Source organism: Falco punctatus, assembly GCF_963210335.1.
Source record: "Falco punctatus genome assembly, chromosome: 7".
Lineage (NCBI taxonomy): Eukaryota > Metazoa > Chordata > Aves > Falconiformes > Falconidae > Falco > Falco punctatus.
In genome coordinates, this window is record NC_137587.1 from 24,884,006 (window position 1) to 24,906,718 (window position 22,713).

The 22,713-nt window shown below is 43.0% G+C and overlaps 1 protein-coding gene across 7 annotated transcripts in view; it reads left to right on the forward strand.

The window, feature by feature from the left end:
* The first annotated feature begins 3,300 nt into the window (after positions 1 to 3,300).
* The window catches only part of PRR5L (proline rich 5 like), a 43,838-nt gene continuing 24,425 nt past the window's right edge, over positions 3,301 to 22,713 (forward strand). Inside the window, exons 1-6 of one of the 7 annotated variants that reach the window (XM_080397508.1) lie at positions 3,301 to 3,816; positions 5,240 to 5,309; positions 5,914 to 5,982; positions 15,997 to 16,270; positions 17,655 to 17,735; positions 21,175 to 21,223. In XM_080397508.1, coding sequence (XP_080253634.1) covers positions 16,101 to 16,270; positions 17,655 to 17,735; positions 21,175 to 21,223 — 300 coding nt within the window. In that variant the 5' untranslated portion in view covers positions 3,301 to 3,816; positions 5,240 to 5,309; positions 5,914 to 5,982; positions 15,997 to 16,100. Of the gene's footprint in view, positions 3,817 to 3,837; positions 4,028 to 4,053; positions 5,147 to 5,239; positions 5,310 to 5,913; positions 6,062 to 15,996; positions 16,271 to 17,654; positions 17,736 to 21,174; positions 21,224 to 22,713 lie in introns of those variants that run through there. The other 6 variants (XM_080397509.1, XM_080397507.1, XM_080397510.1 and 3 more) reach the window with 6 other exon arrangements.

Genomic DNA, 22,713 nt, shown 5'->3' on the forward strand with positions numbered 1-22,713 from the left:
CTCAAGTTACAGGCACGTCTAACTAACTGTCTGCTCTCCTGCTATTTTAGGTCTCTTTCACTGTTACCACTTCTGATAATCCTTTTTCCCAATGAATAGCTGTGATTTGAATTATTTTTCACCAGACACAGTATAGCTGCATTTTTCCCTGTGGAATTGCATTTTGTGTCCTGAATATCATTTGTGCCAGAGCTTTAACTTGTAAAATTAATAGAATAATGTACCCTCAACCTCACAGCTTGGAGGTACTTCCCTCCCTTTCCCTCCCCAAGCTTGAAACCATAAGAATGAATATTAAAAGACAACTAAAGAAAAAATACTTTTTGTTGTTGTTGTTCCCTTTGCAGGAGTTGTTAAAGCTTTATAGCATCACTGATAACATGGAAATTTCTCACTAGAGCCCCAAGAGAGAGATGAACGGCATTGTTGAATAATTTGCACAATGTCACTGAGGACTGCTGGACTTGTCCTGACTGTCAAGCTGGAATAGGAGGTTGCTCCTCCCGGCTGATCCCCAGCCATCTGCCTCACGCTCCTGGCTAGAATCTGCAAGGTAATTTCAAGTGCAGCTACTCCTAATACTTTGCTGTCAAAATCATCCACTTCAGTTGAAGTAGATTTTTTTCTTGCTTGCATGTGTTCCCACTTTCTCTTTCTCTTTCATTGGACAGCTGGAGCAAATACAAGCTCTCCCAGCAGATGGAAAGAGGAAGAGATCTTTGGTGGATAGGATAAGAATAAACTGAAGGATGGTGACTCTTAACCTGGTTCAGCTGCAACCCTCAGATCTTTAAAAATTAGTACCAGAATTAGGAATGTTCATCAAAAATGATGGCTCTCCTCATTGCCCTCTTCACAGACCACACTGTGGGTCTTTGCCCAGAACTGAATTCTGGGAAACACATGATGCTGGAGACCTGTGGGATCATACAGCCAAAGCAATGGTGATATGTTGTGGATTCATCTCATCAACAAGTGCATTATAAAGCAAACCAATGAAATGTCACATCTGTTAGTCACAACTCTTGTGGTTTGGCTTATTGTATACCAGGCTGTGTGAGAACGCATGTACGCTCAGGGGTGTCTTGCTATGGAGTGAGCTGTAGAGAGGATGTGTGGTGTTGAGGCAGTGTCAAAACCAAAATTATGGCTGTAGCTGTTTTTCACAGATCTATTCATTACATAAATATCTGTAGCAACATCATTGATATTGTCTGTTTGCCTGCTTTTTGGTTCTCTGAGATGATACTGTAGACTTGAACAAGGTTACAGAAGAGGAGATTCCTCTCACACAAAACACATGGCAGTCTGTTTGCACCATGTATTGGCTTTGATGCTGAGAGCAGATGTCTGTAAATTATCACTTATCTGTGTCAGGCAAGGAGCTTTCTTTGGAAAGCATATTCTTCTCTTTTCTCTCTAATCAAAGCTAAAAGGGAAAAAAGAACTATTACAGGACATTTTTCTCACCTCTCAATGTAAACATCACTTGTTTCAGATCCCTTTCACTGCTACCCTATTCCACTCAGGTAAGCTTTAGGGCAGGATTTACCTTACCTAACTTTGAAAGCGAGGTGTGTTTTGCATAATTTCAGATAGCTAAAGTTAGGTAAAATGAATCTCACTAAGTTATCTTTCTCTGCTGGGCTAATGTTTCTAATTGTCTTGTCTGCCCTTGCTGTATATTGAAGTCTTCCCACTACCTATGCTCCTGCATAAGATAACTGGGGACCTTCGCTCCCAGTGACTAGGACCCTTCCCTTTCCACAGAAGGCTCACTTCTTCCTGATGGGGAAATCAGAGGATCTCTCACTTATTCCCGATGAGGTGGCAGGGGCCTCTTCAGCTCTTTCCTCCCTTTTCTCCCACAAACAGGAGCCCAGCCGTACATCAGGATGATCACAGTAAGCCTGCGTTGTGACAGTGATGTCCCTTAGTTGGTAGTCCTGAAGCTAAACCCACACAGTTACGGTGAGCAGCTTCCCCCTCACAAATCTAGAGTTCCACAACTCTGCACGTGCAGGTATTTCTCCCACACCTGAAATGTGTTGTCAAGTTTTGATTCATAACCGCGTGAGTTAAAATTTGGGGAAAGATGTCAGCTTGTGTGCTGGCTTTTTTTAGAAAACCTAAGAATTTCTCTCAGATGGAGCATGCCACATGACCACCTGTGTCAGGTCATCATTCTCTTCACCAGCAAATTCCTTAGGATCTTTGCTGACCCACAAAGAACAGTTCAACTATGATAAATCACATCCTTGCTTCTGCAGTCAGTCTATCCACAGTGGTGGTCATTTCCCAGCTGTGTCATGAGCTACAGGTTGAGATCACCACTCAAACTCCACTTCAGCAATGCTGTCTCTGAAAAAGTAGTAACTGTTGGTTTGAAAAGCAGGTGCAAGGATAAATGAAAATACGCATTTTTATTAGCAGATCAACAGATGCACTAAAATTTTATGTGCTGGATAGGTATCGCATGCCACAATTTGGGACAGGAAACATGTTTTTTTATTTGTTCATACAGTTTGCAGCAAAGTCCTGTCTGCAGGCCCCAGGTACTGATTTCGTGTTCATAATAGTAAATCCTATTTGTATAACTAGTAGTAGCAATGGGCAGCAGGTAAGGCTCACAGTACCTCAGTGAATCTTTCTTTTACACATCTAGAGACAGAAAAGTAGGAAACGAGACATGAGAATACCTCTCCTACAAAAACAGGTATGACAAGTGTTCTCATCTAAGCTCACTATAGATATTTAGAGAACAACTTGAAAGTGTTTAAGGATCCCCGCATGGGCTGATGGATTAACACACCAGTTCCAGAGTAGCGTCAGCTTCTCTCATTTTAAGACCAGATGCAACTCGGTGTAAAGCTGCGATTTAAATTCTCTTAAGCAGCAGTGCATTGGGTGATCAAGCACCAGCATTACGGTGCGTAAACTAATTCACAAAAGCCTCTTCAAGCGGTTAAGAGAAAACGATACAATTTTACAGACTTGCTCCGTCTCCTTTGAACACTTAATCTCAGCGCTTTAAATTAACGAGCAGCTCTCCCAAAGTCATCGCTATACGAGTTACACGTTCCATGCGATTGCTCGCTAATTGCAACTAATTGCAGCTTTGTCATCTCCCGAAGGACCCTGAATTACCCGTGGGGTTTTTTTCAGCAGTTTCCTGCCCGGTACCTGCCGCAGACCGCGGGAGCTGGGCAGAGCTCACTGCGCGGGGCGGCGGCTGGCCCCGGAACCGTGGCATCGGAATAAACCGAGCCCTGTCCTCGCGCCGCACGTTCGGCGGGTGCCCCGGGCCGGGCCTGCCAGCGGCCGGCGGCAGCTCCGGCATCTCTCGGCCGAGTCGACGGGACGCCCGGCAGCGGCTGGGGGGCGCCCGGCGGGGCCCGGGCCGGCCGCCCCACCCCGCCAAGGGCCTCCGGAGCCCCCCCATCCTCCCCTTTCCCCTGCTCTCGCCAAAGGTCAGCGTTTAAACTTCCTCGCTCTGCCGGGACGGGCCGAGGCGAGGCGAGGCGAGGAGAGGAGAGCTTCCCCCGGGCGGGGTGGGGCGGGAGGCCGGGGGAGCTGCCCCTGCTCCCCCCGGCGCGGCTCAGCCCGGCCCGGCTGCTTTTGTCTCTGCTGGGAGGAGCCAGCAAGAGGCAGATTGCTGAAGAAACACCACCCCAAATGCTGGCCGGCCGCCAGGCAGTGTAAAACTCCGGCCGGTTGGTGGCAAGTTTCGCCAGATCGTGGCGAAGAGGCGGCACATCCGTCGGTCGGCGGCGGAGCGGCGCGCCCCGCGCAGCGCCCGCTCTGCGGCCCGGCGGGGTGAGTGCGGGAGGCGCTGCCGGGCGCGGGCCGGGGCTGCGCGGCCGCGGGGGGTGCGGGCGCCCCGGCTCTGCCCGCACGGACAGCGGGGCCGGCGGCGGTGCTGGCGGCGGGCGGGCGGCGCGGAGGGGATGCTTGCGGAAGGCAGCGGCTGCGGCGGCCCCCCGCGCCCAGCGGTGCCGCTGAAGCAAAGCGCAGACATAAAACCTGGGTAAGTTCTCCATTTAAAAATATTAAAAATAGACCCTCCGGCTCCGTAGCGTTGCCGAGTGAGTCATTTCCAAACCAAATGTCTCGGTCTAACCCTTCCCCCCAGGCAACGCAATAATTCCGAAACCGGGGGTGAAGGGAAACAGGCTTTTCTCCCTTCTTTCTCTAAATAAATTGAATTAGCACGTAGCCACTGCAAGAGGAGACAAAAGCTGTGAGTAGCAGGCTGCCTGTTTAAAAATTGAAGTGTAGCTCCATCCCCTTCTGTCTCCCTCGGGCCTCTCCCTCGTGGCGATGCCACCCGTGTTTCCCCGACGAGTGCTCAGAACCTCTCTGCCCAAGGAGCAGTTACAGTGCTTTCCATTTTCGTGGACATAATCTACTTTTCTGTTCCTTCAACTCTAAACCCGTCCCCTGCCACCTTCTTCTCTGCGGGACACCAGCCACAGCGGCACGTCATGCCAGCAGTGACCCTAGTCAACACAGCTCCTAGCTGTCTATGCTGAAAAACATAGTCCAAAACACAGCTATTTTTTCCCCTGTCTTTTCCAGTCATATGATGATTTGTTCATGTAGGTGGGCTGTCTTGACTAGAGAGATTTTTTGTTTGTCAGCAACAAGTGCTGAGCGTATTTATAGGCAATGCTGCAATTTTTGTGGTATGAAAGGTTTCAGTTATGCAGAACTCACTGGGTCAGTGTGCAAGAGCTGTTGACATCTTGCTTATAGTGCTGTATGTGCATGTATATTTAATGTATATACCTGTAGATCTTATTTCATAATGAGGCAGCATGCATAAGACAGAGAAGCTGATGACTAGGCAATGTAGCTTTTTCTAAAACAGATGCCATGCTCCAGCTGTGCAGTGGTCCCTGATGGTATAGATAGATCAGCGGAGTCAAGACGTGCTTTGCAGACTTTCCTGAAACTAGCTAGGGGTAAAATCCTGTCTTCTGACCCCTGTGAAGAACTGTGTTAGCGTTTTGCCAAGAAAAAAATGACCTGTAGGTGAATATAGGTGCAATAAGTTATGCAAGCTATTTCACAGCCATGAGAAGGACATTAGGACTGAGAGTGTGATCTGTGGTAGCAGCCCAAATCTAATGGCATTTCTGTGTAGGTGAGTAGAGAAACGTGATTAAAAAGCACTTGCATTCTGGTTTTGATGTGTAGATTAAATTTCTCCTATTAAAGCAATTTATATTTTTTACAGCCAAGAGAGACCATTGTGATTGCTTGACCTGTCACATAGGGTGCAGAGTGCTGATAGATTCCCCCAGAAGGTTTGCAACTTTTCTTTTAGTTGTAACATGTAAGATATTAATGAACTTAAAAGTGCTACCAAAGTACTGAACTGAAAAGAAAATATGATTCTCTTGTGTTCCAAAACACAAGCAAAAGCAGAATTCCCAAGTAAATGAAAATTTCACATTTATGTAAGACAATGTACGCTCTTGATACACAGTTCATAGGCAACTTACAGCATTCTTGATAATATTTTAGTGCCATGGACTTCTATGGCATATCTGAGGAGGAAAATTCTTGGACTTGGGCTGAGAAACAGCTGCTTTTTGGTGAAGCTAGGAAAAAGCTTTTCCAGAAGTAGATTGTGCTGTGGTTGTCTATGATGGGGATGTCCTGGATATCTGACTGAACTAGCTGGCAAGTCAGCTATGGTGCATTTCACTGGATTCTGCATGGATGGTACCTGGAAGCTGGCAGTGCCAAGGGTGGGCAGGGAAGTTCAAGGGCATATGAGAGTCTTTTTTGCTATGTCAGTTTAATAGCAGTATTTCCTTTTGGCAGTTTTACAGCAGAGTTAAGGTGACAGTTTTGCATTTTTCTTCAGCCTTCAAGATAAAATTCTTTGTAATTATTTTTATGCAGCATGTTTATGGGCTGTCTGATGTCAGCGGAGACTCTTGATAAGACTTCCAAAGTTCAACTGGAACGCAGGTAGTGTTTACTGACTCCTCAATCCCTTATGGAAGAATTTCAATTCCTTAAATTACCAGAAACCAAAGACACAGAATGGGTGAGATATTTAACCTTTTATATGAGAAATAAATCGATGTAGCTTCCATTCTTAGGGAAAGAGTAGAGGAATGGGACCTGAATGTATCAGCAAGGGATTAGAAGTAGCAGTCAAATGAGTACTAGAATTGTATCCTTTTTGTAACTCATTTTCAATGAGTTCAGTTTTCATGTGAGTTTTCTAGGTGCCTGTAGTATTTCTGGGTTTTTTCCCCACCGCAATGTATGGCCTTTTGTACTCATTGTTTCTGCTGATCTGAATTGAAGCATAAATGTACACTAAGTATGTTCTGCGTGCCAGGGCTTATTTAGTAGGGCATAACAACCTGTTCTTACTACAGGAGATGGGGCTATGAGCAACTCTGAGGATGGAAGATTGTGCTTAAGATTTTAGCAAAAAACCCTGCTTATACTAGAGCTGGGTGAGGGTAGGCTGTGATGTATAAGCAGGCTACTTAACTGCTATGTTTTGTAGCCCCAGGGTTAAAAATGTGGGGCATGCTTATGTTTTTAATAACAACAATAGGAATGTGAAAAGAAAAAACAAGCAAAAAGGAGTAAGTATGAAGTGCAAGAAAGCATAAAGATAATAGATTGTCATTCTAGCTGCAGCAGAGATAGTTTCTAAAATAATTGCAGTTGCTGATGTTCTGTTTGATTTTGATGAAGTGTATCCTGCATGCTTTCTGATCAACATTTCTAGAAAATTAAACATTTTTAACATTTAGAGTGATATGACTTTTTTTCTTCTGAAGCTGTGCTCTCTCAACCCCTGCCCCACCTCTGCCTGGCATCTTTAAGAAAGCATCCCTGTAGCTCTCCTTTACCTGTTCCCCTCTTGTAACTATGAATTAGTTCGTGAATTTCACCACATTTGACCAAGGAAGGAAAGGTCTAAAAGGACAAAGTTTCTCTGAGCTTTGTGAAAGTGTTTTTAGAGCCCATGCTTGAAAGAAGGGCTCTTGGTGGGGATTATCCCTTCCTGCACATGTGAAATTCAGAAGAGAGCATGATGTGGGTGAGCAGGGCTGTTTTAGTTCTGCTGCTCATGTTAACTACAGAGTATGAACAGTTTACTTGTTGAGCAGCTATGACTTTTATTCCTTTTTGCTAAGCAAAACTGCTGTAATCGCTGCAGACTGTTCAATGTACTCTGTATTTGTTTTGAATGAGTTAATACATGTATTTCCTGAATTTTGCAGCAGATGCTACTCGGGAGTCATTTGAAACAGGTTGAAGCTGCTATGTTAGTTTCTAGGTTTGAAAAACAAGTCAGTTCAATCCAAAGGCCTTTTCTACAGCAAAAAGTTTGATGGCTTACTCATATTTGTATCATTCAAGTGATGCATTCCTGGCCTGTTTTGCTCCAGTAGGGACGCACTTACTAGTGCATCTATTGAATGCTGTTCCTGACAGTGGAAGGAAATAACTACTTATGTCTGTGTAATTTTTTTTTTCTTTCCTTGTTTTCATGCTATGGCTTGTTTCCATATGGCTGTGCTGATTAAAAGTCATTCTGGAAATCAACAGAGTTTAAGACTGGTAGGCCTGGGAATAACATAGGCCACTAAATCGAGGGGGGGGCTCCTTGAAGTACTACTTTGCTATTAAGTCAGTTATGCTTTTTAGAGTGTAACAGCTTGAGTAAAGCCTTGCTATAGAATTGGAGGCAGAGCAATGGTGATTTTAACTCTGCTGTCTGAAGTGAGCTATGTCTTGATGGGTGAAACTCGAAAGAGGCATGCAGATAAGCTGCTGCTTAAAAAATCTGCACTAGCTGCCGTGGATTAGGACAGCACCGCACTGACTTCATTTTGAAAGGATGGTTACTGTAACTGTCATGGATACAACTTTATGAAATGCCTAAAAACCCCCAATGCTTTCAGTTAATCAGAAGATGGTGATATATCTCCACTTTCTCCTCTCTTATCCCTTCCTTCTCTCTATTGGATGGGGTTCTTATCTAACCAAAGCGGTAAGCGTATTTTTTCAGTCCCAGTCCAGTCCATCAGTTTTATGATTCTGAAACTCTGCTATGCTTTTGTTTCTTGCCTTTGATAGGCAGGTTTTTGGTGTGGTATTTGCTCATACAGGGAACACAATTTGTTTCAATCAGATTACATCAGTTGTTAGTGCATCTAAATCAAATTTCTCTAGCTGAATTCATACTGATCTGCTAAGTGATTCTAATGAGGTGTTCTCTATTCTCCATCCAAGAATTTCAGAGCTTTTTGCAAACATGTGGTGCCTTTTAATAGCTATGACAATTTTCTCCATTTTTTGAATTATGTGAGCCCAAAGAATTAAGTAATGTTTTTGAAATAGCATAGAAAACCAGTGTTAGAGAACAAAATAACTTAGTTGTCTTAGATGCTACTCCTATATTACAAAATACTTATTTTTCTGTATGCTCTTTACTGTGACCTGATTGCTTTAGTTTACATTGAACTGGTTCACTGCCATTACTGATTTCTTACAGTTCCTCATTAAAAAGAATGTACTGCATATAGACGTGAAGCAGCAGTCCTACTTCTAACTGACCATCAACTCCAAATGGGTTACAGTGGTTTCTGAATTACAGAGAAACTTCTCAGACCATGTTGGGATATAAGCAAAGGTTTTTCCCCCTCCTCATATATTTCCTCTTGCTGTAAGCAGAGTTTCGCTTTGAGTTTCAGGTTTGCTTTAACCTCAGGAACTCAAAGCATAACTAGTAGAAACCACTGAGTTTCTTTTCAAATGTTACATAGCTCTTTTGTCAAAGCCAGGTTAGATCTGTTTGTGAATTTTTGAGATGTATTGTGAATAAAGGCATGATGTGGGTCCAATTTGAAGAGGGAATATGCAAAAGATGGGGAAGGAAGGCAGGGATGCTGGGGTCTCATTTGTGGAGATGGGTGTGTACTAGGAAGATAGGGAAGGTGAGATCTTGTTTCGGGTAGTCAAACAGTAGCAGTAAAGTTATTGGATATATGGGTACATATCAGAGTGTCAACACTCTGTATTGAGAGAACTGTTTTCCCATATTCTGTTTATGTCAATTCTTTTACATGTTTCATCTTGGTAGTTAAAAATCTATTCAGTTTAATTAAGGATAGGTGAGTTCAGTAGAACATCTCCAGACTGTTTATGGGGCACCAAGTTCCTGCCTTCATGGTGGGGTAGCCCAGCAAAGGAATAATAATGATAAAAAGACACCTTTTGGTATTGAGTCAGCTTTGAAAAGGAGATCAGGTGAATGCTTGTTCTCTCCAATTCTGTGAAATAATTTGAAAACCTTCATTAAAGTTGCTCAGAGGGATATTTTTGTTTGATGAATAGGATCCTGGCTTGTGAGGTAGAAGACCTGGGTAAGTGACTTCACTGGATTTGCAACTTCATTTCCTCAGCTAGAAAATTGAGATAATTATTTTCACTCTTATTAGTAACCCTCCAAGAGCTCTTCACGAAATTAATGTTTTGCAGGACTGAGTGGCTCATCTACCTGGGGCTGAGCCTGTATGGGATACCTCTGGGCTTTCCTGCGGTGCAGGGTGGGGAGGGCAGGCTGGAGGTGTGGGGTGGGCAGGCAGGCAACCCCAGCAGCAGTGCACTGCCTGCACTGGAGCCAGCCAGGGGCTGGCAGCAGGTGTGTGGTGGGGCGCAGGTAATATGCTTTGGCTGGCTGAAGTGCTGCATTTGCCAGCTGGCATGTAACCTGCACAGAGAGTTTGAGTTATCACCTTGCTTTGCCCCCTGGGGCAGCATCTGGGTTACAGCTGGATGAAGTGCAGTGGTGTTGGTGGAACACCCTCCTTGTTACTGCCTGGATCCTGCCCTTGTGCTGAGGAGTAGGGGCATTGCCCCCGAGTGTGCCCATGGCCCGCGATACCTGATCATAGCTTTGCTAGAGTTTCCCCTTGCAAAATTTCTGAGCTGGTTTTGTTGGTGGGATTTCAGAAACAAGTGGCATTAATATATGGGTGGAAGAAGCTGTCTTTTAGTCTGCAACTTGAATCAATCCTGCTGACAAGATTGTCAGACCTGAAGGCTGGTCTTGCACTCTTCCATTTACCTTCCTGCATTGGGAATGTCTCTTAGGGCATGGTCTGTGCTCCTGGTGCTAGCATGAGCACACCTGAAGATAAACTTCCTCATGTGAGGGTCTGCTCACCAAAGAAAATATCTGCACTTTTCCTTGCTGTTTCAGGGCTTAACTCAAACCATGTTAACACCAATATTTAGATTCCTATTGTCTTTGATGGGCTGTGGATTAAGCACTAAATTTTTCATGAGTCAGATTTCCAAAGGTATGAAGGCATGGAAGGATGAATGTAGGAAGGACAATGCCTTGCAATCGGGTCCCAGGCTGCCTCCAAAATCTTTTACACTCTTGCTTTCAATTACTTTTGATATATGTCTAAGACAAAGTTTCTGATTAATGTTAACCAGAAAAGACCTTTGTTAGTTATTAAATAAATCTCGATTTGATCATCTTATCTCCTTCTGAAAATGAGACCCTTTTCACTTTTAAGAAACTGTGCAATTGGGGGCTGTAAGAGAAACTGTGTTGCAAATTTAACACTGGCAAGTGCTGCCTTTGTTTTTGTAGAGTGTAAACGAAGTTCACGCATGTGTAGTTGTGATTACCAAACAGACTTGAAGTTACAGGTTGTGGGCTGCTTTTCCACTTCTCCATATGGCTGCGTAGAAAATCAATGGGGGATTTTTGTCAGAAATACTGTCATCAGATCTTGTCAGTTGAACTTGAATCAAGGATTTGGCTAGTCACGTACTTTGTTAGGAATTTACTTGGCTGCAAGAAGAATCAGCTAACAAGAATCTAGACAGTTTTCTGTGTATTTTTTGTGTCTGAGGTAGGATGAAATTGCTCGTTGTGGGTCTGTAGGCCTACTACAGTGGGGGATTTCTCTTAAGATTATGCCTCTTCCACATCCAAAATCATTACAAAACAATTCTGGTGCATGTTGCAGTACCCAGTTTGTGTATTTAATGGTCATAGGTCATCAATGTCACAATTGTACAAAGCATATAAAGGAGAGGAAAATGGGCAAGTGGATATCTTTCTTAAAGATGGGGCTGGAGTTTTACCACTAAAAGAAGTTTAAATGGCAGAGCTTCTCTTATATGTGAATGCATTCCTCATTCTCTGTTGCTCTGTTTCAGGAGACCTGGGAAGTGCTTGTTTGGATGAATTGAGAGTCCTGTGACTTCTCTGCTCTGCTTCCCCTCCCTTGCCTTCTGGTTTAAAGTTACTTTCTGACTTGTGGCTTTTTGGTGTGAAGTAGTGCTGGTACAAGTTTTACTCTAAGAAGCAAAAACAGTTCTAATTTTTGCTGCCCTGTCACTTCCATTAGTGAGTGTTGCTCAGAGTCTTGCAAAGAAGGCATCAGAGGAATTTAAAATGGTCTGTTCTTTTGTTTAACCTCAGTTGCCATGGGCTTTTTGTTGTTTAGCCCAAGATTATCATGAAGGTTCATAATTTAGAGGAAATGCTGCCAACTTTTTCTTTCTTTGGTAGAGATACACCTAGGTATATTGCCTGATCTTCCTTTTCCTCCAGACAGTCAGATGTATTATGGTCCATTGGGAGGGAAAGGTCTTTTCATGAAATCATTTTATAATGATTTCTGTGTTGGTTTTCATGGCTAACAGAAAACAAACAATACAAAAAATCCTAGCTTGATGACTGTAATGTTTATATAAATGTCTGTATCTATGTGTGTTTGAAGAGGATTTGTCTCCATGTTTGATTCTTCTCTTTAAAGATTTAGATTAATCCTAGAAGTGTTTACTCAGATGTGATGAATTGCAAGTGAATGAAATTACGTTGTTGTCAGATTGACTCATTGTCCTGCTTTGCTTCCCCAGTTGAGAACACTGGTTTCAAGCTCTGGAGAGTTTGCTCACTCAAAGACCTGGGTTTTACACAGATGACATCTCTCCTTGTTAGAGATCTAGAGGGTTTTGATAGCTGGTCTTTGAGATGATAATTGAGGATAAGAGGAAAAAAAAAAAAAAAGACCGGGGGTAGGATAGCTGAAAGAGAAGGAAGAGTAGTACTTGTCTCTCACTTACTTACGACAAGCTTCTTCTCAAAACAAGATGTGCAGGGTCATTAACCAAGATGAGGAGAGTGGGGAATGTTTTAGGATGTTATCAGCTGGCAAGAAGTTTGAAATGCCGTGATGCCACATAAAGCATTGTCCCAGCAGCTGGAGCATGTGGCAGTGAGAGATTATCTTGGTGAGGCTGTATCTCTCATGCAGTTGCTGCACTTCAGTCTCCGGGTCTTTGTGCAGTTTATAGTCAATGGTGAGAGTTTTGCTTGGTCGCTAGAACATGCTGCACCCTGATGGCTCCACTCACTCTGTATAAAAGGAGAAAAAAATAGTAATTACTTCTCTGTAAAGCTTTTTCTAGTTTCTGTGGTTGGTAAAGAATAGGACTATGATTATTAGAAGTAGGTGATATTTTGTAGTCTTCTAAAACACTTTAATCTTAGGAAGAGGAGACTGTAGCTGCGAGGGAGTTTGGACTGAAGGCCTCTAGGAGGACAGTATCTGTTTCTGAATATTTCTGTGTAATTCTGTGAGAGTTCTCATGGCAAAGTGAAGAGGAAAACTGTTCCTTGCTGTACTCAGTATTTTGCTAAATACTGTTCATTCCCAATAGCTAAACCAGCCTGAATACCATGAGGGCTTCTCACTAACCTATAACTATGTTAATGCTTTTCTTGCCACAAGGGTAGTTTCTCTCAGTAAAAAGCCAAAAAAATGCATGCTGCAGAATGCACACTATGGACATTGCCAACAAACTGCCAATGCAACTTCACTGTGAAATGAAGCAGTATTTACAAGGCTGCCTTGCTTTGGGAAAGCTTCCAGTGGAAACTAGTTGCTATGAAAGGAAAATCTGGTCTGATGGAAGTGTTTGGTTGGGCTTGGGTGTTTTGTTATGCCTTCAGATGCACTTGTGCCAAAAGTCCGTTTTCTGGTAAATGCTCTGTTACTTCAAGCTTTATGAAACTCTGGAAATAGCTAAAATAGGCTGTGGGCATGTGGAGAGGATGGTCCTTCTCACAGACATTGGCATTTGCAGTTCTGATAACATGTGGGTCAGTTATGTTTGGATACCATTTGGTGGCTGGCCTGCTTTCAGAGTAACTGAAGTCTGCTGTGCCTGACATTTAACTGTTACTGGTTTAGATAAGATAGGAGAGATTTGTATCTTTGAATCCTGAAGAAATGAAAATAAGACTGAATCTGGTCCTAAAGCTGAAGATCTTGTCTTAAATTCCTGATGAGAACCTAAAGTAAGGTTGACTTGACAGTAACACAGAATTGCAGGCTGGGGTTGGGGGAGGAAGGGGGAAGAGGGGTGTCTTATCTGCTCTTCGCAGACAAAAGCTTGTTATTATCTGTCTACGTGACTCTAACAGAGGTTAAGGAAAAGACCATGTACGTTTCTGTGAGCAGAAACAAGCACATTCCCTTGGTAAGAAGTGTTCAGGAAATGTATTGTGGGGCACTGTGTAATGTCACAATTCTGCTGCTGTGGAATCAGTCTCATAAATCCATAGCACAAGCTCAGGAGGGACATAACTGATCATAGAGTTTTGCCGCCTGCACGGAACAGGCCAAATAATTTCCTAGGCAAACTCTAAATCTATGTATATTAAGGCACAGAGGTTGTTCTCCCAATTTACATTTCTGAATTTAAGCTTTCCCCTTGCAATTTAGTCTAACTCAAATTAATATAAATGCAGTTTTATAAAATGATTTCATTGCTGGGGAGAAAGATACTTGTATGCCCTTATGGCACCTGGAATAGTGATAGGAGAAAGCTTGTGGGCTGGCACAGGCATCTTAACCACTCCTTTCTAGCTTTGTTAAATGCCTACAACTGATCTAAAGTAACACTTATATTGCATTTTATAGGTCTGCAAAATATATGCTGTTTTCCCTTTATTAAAATTGTTAGACATTTTGCTGCACTGCTGGGAGAAGTGAGCTGTCACTCATTCAGCTCCTCACATTGTCAGCTTTGGAACTTGGAGATGACAAACATTGGCACAAGAACTTTTTTGCAACAGAAACATCCATTATACTTGCATTTTGCCTCCCGGACACCTTTTGGTATGCTGTGAGAAAAGCTTGCCCTCGGCTCTCCAAGGTGCTGCAGCTTTTTTCCTCTGACAACTTCTGATGTGGTTACAATTGCCAATAGAGAAATTGCTAGCAGGTTGAAAATGTGTGGGCAATGTCAACTGAACTCTTATTTAAAAATGCACACAGAAGACCCTGCTGATTAGTTGTATTAGTTTACATTTATTCTTGATTTCTAAAAGTTATGACATGCTGTGGGGTTTTTTTATGTTGGAGCAGAGCAGACACAGAATCAACAGATTGCTGGTCTTTCAAGCCATAACCGTCAAGGTTAAGCTTATGTCACGAAAGACTGTCTGGGCTTTATCATCTCTAAAGACAGCCAGGAGCTGTCTAAAGAGAGAAAAAAAGTTGCAATTGTAGCCACATTCCAGTTCCACACAGATCTGTGCAAACTGTATTTAGCTTGTGGGGGAATAACAACTGTATTTACTACTTGGTGCTGCTCAAGAATGATAGTACCACATATTCCAGTGCCTAAAAATTGAGATGTTTTCTTCTTTAACTTCCTTGGTGGCAGGGTATGTGGTGTCTGTGGCACAGCATGGGCTTGTGAGGCCTTCATGGTGGCTGAGCAGAATCTGACAAGGCCATGCAGAGGCGGGGTAGCAGTATGCTCAGCATGAAATGGGACTGGTCAGGTGAGAAGAAAGCTGTTCTCTTATATGTAAGAGAGTCAATTAGAGTTTGGGGAGTGGAAAGAGTTTCCTGAAGCTGAGCACTCATCAAACTAGAGCACGGTATAGATACACAACATTTCTTTTGCTGATTATCTCTTCGTACATCTTCAGCATGAGGTGAAGTGGAAAAGAGATTTTGCTTTACATCTTTTGTGTGCAGTACAGTTACACAAGTTTTTTCATTTGTTTTGTTGGGTTTTTTCCCTCCTTTCTCCCACATCTCCATTGTCCAAACTGCCAACTACATCTACAGCTTGTATTCATCTGAAGTGGGAAGATCTCAAAGTATAGAAGCTTTGCTGAAGTGTTTTTTTTTGTGGTTTTTATCCAAGCTAACTTCTATTTCTGTGGTTTACTTGGGCCTACATATTCATCTATATGGAGACAATGATCAGAGTGGAAAATACTGGCATTTTGTATTTGGCCTAGCAATTACTTCTCATTCTGTAGAAAACAAAACAAACAAAACTCTCAGAATACCTTGTTGCCAGACCTCTTTTGCAGAAGCTCCCTACTATATCTTTTTTGTGATGGACTAATAACGAGTGGGTTTATTCCCTTGCACAACACTTCTCAAAAAAAAAAAAAAAGCAGCATTGTATTTGTTCATCTTTTCTTCCATTGTTCATCTTTTGTTCCTTTACTGGTGAAATAGTTTTATTTTCTCTTTCTCCAGTGTCTGCTATTTTATACAGGCTGAATGGTTAACTGTATTTAAAGGTATTTGTAAAGGGTTTTTTGTAAGGTAATTTGTAAACTCTGGCAGAAGAGTTTAGGCACCATGTTCATCTCTGCTAATTGAAATCAAGAGAGCATGGTTGTATTTCTGGCTGGCTGAGTTGGGTCATTATTTAAGGGGCAAGATGGGAAAGGGGGATGCTGTTTAAGAACTCTCGAAGATTTGCCCAAATTTGCTGTTAGTGGGATAGGATATTTTCATCCCTCCTTTCTCTGTCTTGCTATATTCCTTTCTTTTTGCTTTGCATGACTGCTTCAGTTTCTTCGACGTCTTGCAATGCATGTCCATGTTGCAGCCTGACACTGTGGGAAACTGCTAGTCCAAGGCTGACTCTTTGCTTTTGCTGCAGGTTGAGTCCTTGGGTGTGAAGAATCGCTGACATCACTGAGATTAACACTTGGACCTTCAAGAGAAGAGGCTTTCTGACAGCCTTGCGTCACTCCACCCGACCCTATGACTGGAGGGTTCACCATAGCTCCATCCGTTGCTCTCCAGTTCCACAAGATGGGTTCGTTCAGAAGGCCCCGACCTCGCTTCATGAGCTCCCCCGTCCTCAGTGACCTGCCGCGGTTCCAGGCTGCCCGGCAGGCTCTGCAGCTCAGCTCTAACTCTGCCTGGAACAGGTGAGCAGGACCCACCTGGGCTGAACTCTCACCTTGCAGCAGCCCTGTGATAAGAATCGTGCGTGTCTTATCTTTGTGCTTCAGACCATTTACAGCTAAGCTTGTCTCTTTATAAGCATGCATGGATTTTTGGCATGTCCAAGCTTTGCCAGCATTGAAAGCCTTCATAGAGGTGAAAAAATTAGACCTACTAGTGTTCAACCTTGCTTTTGGCCAGGTTTGTTCAGAAGTCCTGTCTTGAAGTAAAACAGAATTGCTCTTTGTCAATAGTTACATCTTTTAAGAACCATTTAGGAAAACACATTCCTACTATGGTAATAAAGACCAGTTTCTTAATGCACGACAGTCATTTATTTGCATATTATGCAGCTTTTACCACAGTCAGGTTCCTCTGGCAACTGCTAGGCTTGTGGCTTCCACCAGCATTTCCTATTGACAGCCGAATCCTGTCTGCTGTGTGTGTCACGCAGCAATGGCAACTGGAACAACAAGGTGTAGGGTGAAGAGTGAGAAATCCTAATCTGATCTGTTGGCAAAAGTGGGTGTTTCTACTTTCTCTTCTGCTACTATGCACCAGCTCTGTGCTCTGCAGACCCCCCTCTCTTGCTGACCTAGCTCAGCATATTAATGTTGCACAAAAGCGGCCCAGCAAAAACATGGCAGTTTTGTGCAGGATGGTGAGCTGAGTTCTGTGAAGCGTGCGAATGCCTTAACTGGGCCACAGAAAGGAAAGCCTGTTAAGGGAATGATGACTCCTCTTGTTAGCCATGGCAAGACATGCTAAAGCATCTTTACACGGTCTCTTTGACTTCCTCTGTGCTGGTGAGAGAAGTATGAGTTGGAGGATGATCCAACAGCACTTTACAAGCATTAACAGGGCTTAAAGCTGGGTCTCTGTGAGGTGATGCTGGCTGCAGAATGCTTTCCAGCACAGCCAGGGTCCTGCCAGATGCTACAAATTGGGTGGCTCCTGCTAGCATCACTGGATAATGCAATGTGATGTGTTTGGCAGATATTGCCAAAAATTTATGTCTCCTCAAAATAACTAGCCTGCAGCACGCAGCAGAGATCCCCTAAACAGCCCTGTTAAAAAGAAATATCTGGTACGAATGTGTTCTTTGTGAACGATGTCTCTGTAACGACGTTCCCTTGCTTACTCTAGGCACAACTTGAGGTTGGTTCTCCTGTCTTCTTTGAGGATGTAGGTAAATATGAGTGATGATTTCCAGGGGAGAAAGAATGGAAGTATTTAAGTGCAATTAACCTCTCTATCCCATTATGACCACTCAGCTTTTGGCAGCTAGCTCACATTGTGCTCAGTGTTAAATCATACTGGTGGCTGTTATTTATGGATGTTGTACTGTCTCACTTCTTTTTTTGGCAGTGTTCAAACAGCTGTGATAAATGTGTTCAAAGGGGGAGGCTTGCAGAACAATGAGCTTTACAGCCTCAATGAAAATATCAGGTAGGTTGCTGAAATGCGTGAAAAGGGGTTTTTGCTGCTGCTTGTTAGGTGTTTGCTTGTTTTTGCTCCCCTACAGAACCACAGTTAGAGGATATCGGTGGGTGGAGCAGGGACTGGACCAAATTTAGGCACAGCTTTGGGGTTTCAGGCTAATTTATTTTTTTGCTGTTGGGTGGAGTGAATAGCATGGGATGCTTCAATAGCATTTCTCTGACTTGTGTGGATGGTGTAGCTTTGACAAGGACAGGATGTGTATTGACTCGGATTGTAAGGATTTTGTCCCCTCCCAGGGAGTGTGCCTCTCCTGGCTGTTTTTTACACGTTTTTATCAGGGCATTCATGATGGTAGTAACATCTCTTTTCTGAACCGAAGCTTCTCAGAACCATCGAGTGTTTGAAATGAAAGCAAAACACAGCTTTTCATTTAAAAGCCTAATCTTCATTATGATAATTGCAGAGCAAGATCTGAAAATGCAATCCCTAAAGTTAAGAAAACCTAACATTTTCCAACGCTGACGCTAGTGATGATTAAAAGTACTTTTTTTTTTTTTTTTTTAAAGCAGGTTTCGTGATTATCTGTGGTCTCATTCTGATTATTTGGAAAGTTTGGTTAGCAATAGATAGGATTATAGAGTAGATAAAGAACAATTTATTCTTGCCTTTGTGCCAAGTGCTGTTAAGAGGAGTATTGTCAGAGCTCATGGATGTACTTCCTCTTCCCTCTTTCCCACTACATTTGCGTTCATTCATCAAGAATTCTGTCATATAGGTTGCTCCATTTTTCCTTTTATATACCTCCCCCCACCTCCATTTGCATTTTTCCTTAGCATCAGGATTCAAATGGCAATTTTGGCTAAGTATGTACTAAGCAGCAATCTAAACTACCCCTTTCCCTAATTTCAAAATAAATGCACTTTGCAAGGCACAAGGCTCTGTCCTACTTGGTCTGCTCCCAAAGCTGAAAGTTTAATATAATTCCTTTTGAGAGCTGAGTGAGGACAGCGTCTCATGCTTTCATGGTATTTTAGTGTGTTCAGGTCAGAAGTCCTCAAGTTATGTTTCAGTACTTGGAGCAGTCTTAATTCTCCATGGGATGAGTATTTCTGTACATGAAAAGAAAAGCAAATGTTGTAACCCACAGCCTTTTGGCAGACCTGGGAACCAGCTTCGGGTTTTGTGACTCGTCTGCCAGGTTGTTGCCCGCCATAGTTTGCCTTCCCAGTGCAAGTGGGTGCTCCTTCCCAGCCTCGTGGGGAGGCAGTGTGCTGCGCAGAGGAGCTGTGTTGCTTGGGCTTGACCCCGGTGGCAGGACCATACTCCCTTCCTGTGGGGTGCTGAAGTGGATCCAGGCTGTTGAGAGCTGGGTGAAGAACAGGAAATTCTTTGTGAGCTGTGTATGCTTTGTAAACAGCGCTGATGGTGGGAGGGGAAAGGTCCTCTTCCATGGACAGGCATTCCCAGGCAGTACTTGGAAGCACTCACCTTGAAATACATGATTAATGTTCCCGCAGGTGCCCTGAGCATTGGTTACATATCCAAAGGTCATTCTTTAAATAACCCACTTTACCGTTCAAGTAGCTCAATAATGTCCCTCTAAGGAGCAAAGGACATGCATCTGCATGTATGTTTGTATGCACACCTGCAGCCTCGCACCTGTGACTCTTGATGTAGCTCCCAACACAATATTAGCTCTGTGTGTGTGTGAGGTGAATCTCTAGCTTGACACTGGGCAAAAAGCCAGACCTGTCAGACAGCCGACTCTTGTGTGCCATGAGGTCGAGCTGGTGGATTTTCCTGGTCTGTAGTTCTCCATTCAGCTCCTTGCTGGAAGTTATTAAATGCAGTGCTTTAAGTGCACAGCGCTTGGTTATTTGACAGTGGGAAACCCAGGAGATTTCTAAAGTAGGACAGTAATGACAGGACCAGGAGACAAGCAGGTGGCAACATTCTGCTCTGGATTGCTGCCACCAAGTTTTTATCTTGCTGTGATTTGGTATCATCTCACTGGATACTTTTTTTTTTTTTTTTTTTTTTTTACTGCTCTGAAAGTCAGTTGTCACAGCAAGAGGAAAGGTAAGAAATGCCATCGGGAGATGGCATTTCAGGAAGGAGGTGACCTGGCCATGATCAGGAGGAGCAGGAGGAGACTTCTCTCTTGGGTTCTTTCTAGGGTGCAAGTCTCTGGTAGCTGGGCTACCTGCTGTGGGCTTCTCAATCAGCTGCTGGAGAGCCCTGCAGATATTCTGCCAAAGCTGGTGGAAGAGTGTCTGGCAAATGGACCCCCAAAGATTTGTCTGGTTTATCCATCTCATAGAAATAGAAATGTGTTTTGAGATAGGCCGTCTGAATATAACCACTCAGACAGAGGAGTAAAGGCATGTTGGTGTGGGAATAAATGTAGAAGTGTTATGAAATGGTTTGGGAGGAAGGTTGCTGTCAAACTTAACTTTCAGCGAAGATTAGGAAAAGGTGGTGTAGTTTATTGGTAACAACATAGCCTGAGAACTGGATGGTCCTTAATAAAATGCCATTTTTGAGCACTGATTATACTTCATGTTGGTGAAAAGCAGAACTCTTGGAACAGCAAAAAAAATTCAATGTTTCTCAGTGGAAAGTGTTAGGAACCTTTTAAATTTTAAGCAAAGTTTACTGCTACAGAATTTATGTTCACAGTCACTAAAAGTGCAAATGCACTGAAGTGTTGTGTGTTTTTAATGCTTCTTCTGATGTAAAACAATCCTGACTTTGGTATCAGAATTTTGAAATACAAATGTGTATTGGGATGTAAAACTTCTATAAGAGCCTGATTTTAAAATCCAGCAGTTTGTATGAGAAATTAATTTTAGAGTGGCTTCTGTCTGCATGTATTTAAAACACGTCTTGTTAAATTTCTAGAATTTCTTTCTTGAAAAATATGCCTTTTTTTATTTTTTATTAAGTGAGGTAGTCATGGGGAAGCTGCAGCTTCTGCTTATGTGTTTACTTCGTTGCTCTTCTCCTTAATCCTCCTACCTTCTACTTCCAAGAGAAAAGGAAGTACAGCATTAGGGAGATATGCTATCTTCAGTGAAAATGAAAGGCAACTTTTTTTAAACAAAAAGCAGGGAAAAATAGTGAATTTCAAACGAAGCCACTTTAAACTGTCTCCCCAACTTTCTGTGAATTCAGGAGGTGAACGGGTTTTTGCTTGTTCTAGCTGTATGGCTTATAAATAGAAGACTTCAGGGAAACTGTTTCATTCCTTCATGATTTGAGAATAGCCTCTGTAGACATTTGTAGAATATATACCTAAATGTAAAAGTAATCTAACTGTGGCCAAAATGACACATTCATACATACTCACGTGTCTTTGGTATGACTGGTAGTAAAGTGCGGATATACCTGTAAGAAATGACCAGCAACGGCTGTTATTTCATGGCTGCATTCCTTCTGTCTACAGACGGCTGCTGAAGAGTGAACTTGGATCCTTCATCACAGATTACTTTCAGGTATTACATGGTTTGCTTGCTTGCTTTTGAGGTTTGTTCTCTTCAGCTTTTTAGCCTATAAAAAATTAGGACCCCTTATACATACACGTAGCCTCCGTGTTTCGTTTTTGTTTTGCTACAGAAGATGATGGAGGTACTGGACTTTTTTTAATGTGGGTTCATGTAGCCTTGGGAGTAATCATATTTATGGGCTTTGTGCTAAATTAAGTATAATCTTCCTTTGTGCTTAGGAAAGGCTGCTAGTAGCCTGCCAAGGTCAAGAAGGAATTCACTTGAACTTTATGAAAAGGTATCCTACCTTCTTTAAAGTTTTCTTTCACCCCTGTTTCTCTAGTATAGAGAATTCAGGAGTAGGTTTTCTGCAACATGGGCCAACAAAGGGGAAGAGAAAAGATAACAGCTGTCTGGTTTGGGTGGTGGGGGGCAGAGAAGGAAGTCCCTATCAGCAGGAAATCAACCTGGGTACTGTTTGCCTTTTAGTCCCACAAATACAAATGCAACCTGTGAAAAAGCAAAAGATGAAGGATGAAGGAAGACCTGATCAATCACAGTTGTGAATAAGTGTTAATTGCCTTCTATTGGTATGATACTGTCCAGACAGATGGAGGTTCAAATGTAACCACGTTAAAGTGTACTGGATGATTTTGAGAGAGCACTGATGGCTTTCAGTGTTCTAACTTGTTCAGTGTAGTGTTGAATAAAAAATTAAAAAAAAAAAAAAAAAAAAAAAAAAAAAAAAAAAGAGGTGGCTGAAAACAAGGGGGTTTTCTTCCCTTTGAGTGAGAGGGAGAGAAAATTTCAGTACTTTCTGAAGCGGCTGACACTGCTGCGTACTGCGCTAACAGCTTAGAAAGGGGAAAAAGAAGACTAGTGTTGTTTCCTGTCAGTATTCGATTACATGACTTAAAAAAATAATAATACACTGTGCAATCAAGTGAGAAGCAAGCTCCAGCCCCAGGGGTAGTTATGTTTCGCTTCTTTAGACCCTCTCCGCACAAGTGGTTTACTGGAAAAGAGTGGCTGCTGGCACCAAATGGCGGCATGTTTCCTAGGCTCTGAGTGTGTAACACAAAGTGCCTGGGTTAAGTGGAAATCTGCTCCTGCTCCTGCTAATTTAAAAACAGGCAAATGTAAGTTTGCAGCTAACACATGTGGCTAATTGAAATTTGAGAGGTCTTGGTCAGGTACCCGGGTACTACAGTGTTAGGCATGGGGTGTGAGGCTGGAATAAGCAGAAAATGTCCACAGGCAACTTCATGCACCTGTAAGCCTGAAGAAGCTGAGCACGGTCTTGCAGGGTGTGAGGTGTGGAGGTATGTCTGTTACCTGGTTTTGAGAAGTCAGAGTTTACTGAAAGAGGCCTGGGTGGGTTCCAGTGCTGAGGAAGACACAGCTGCATCGTGTCACTGTGCAAGAGGAGCTAACGACTGCTGGGGACTGGATGGCTCCCAGCACCGGGGCTGGATTTGTCCTTTTCCCCCAGACTGTAA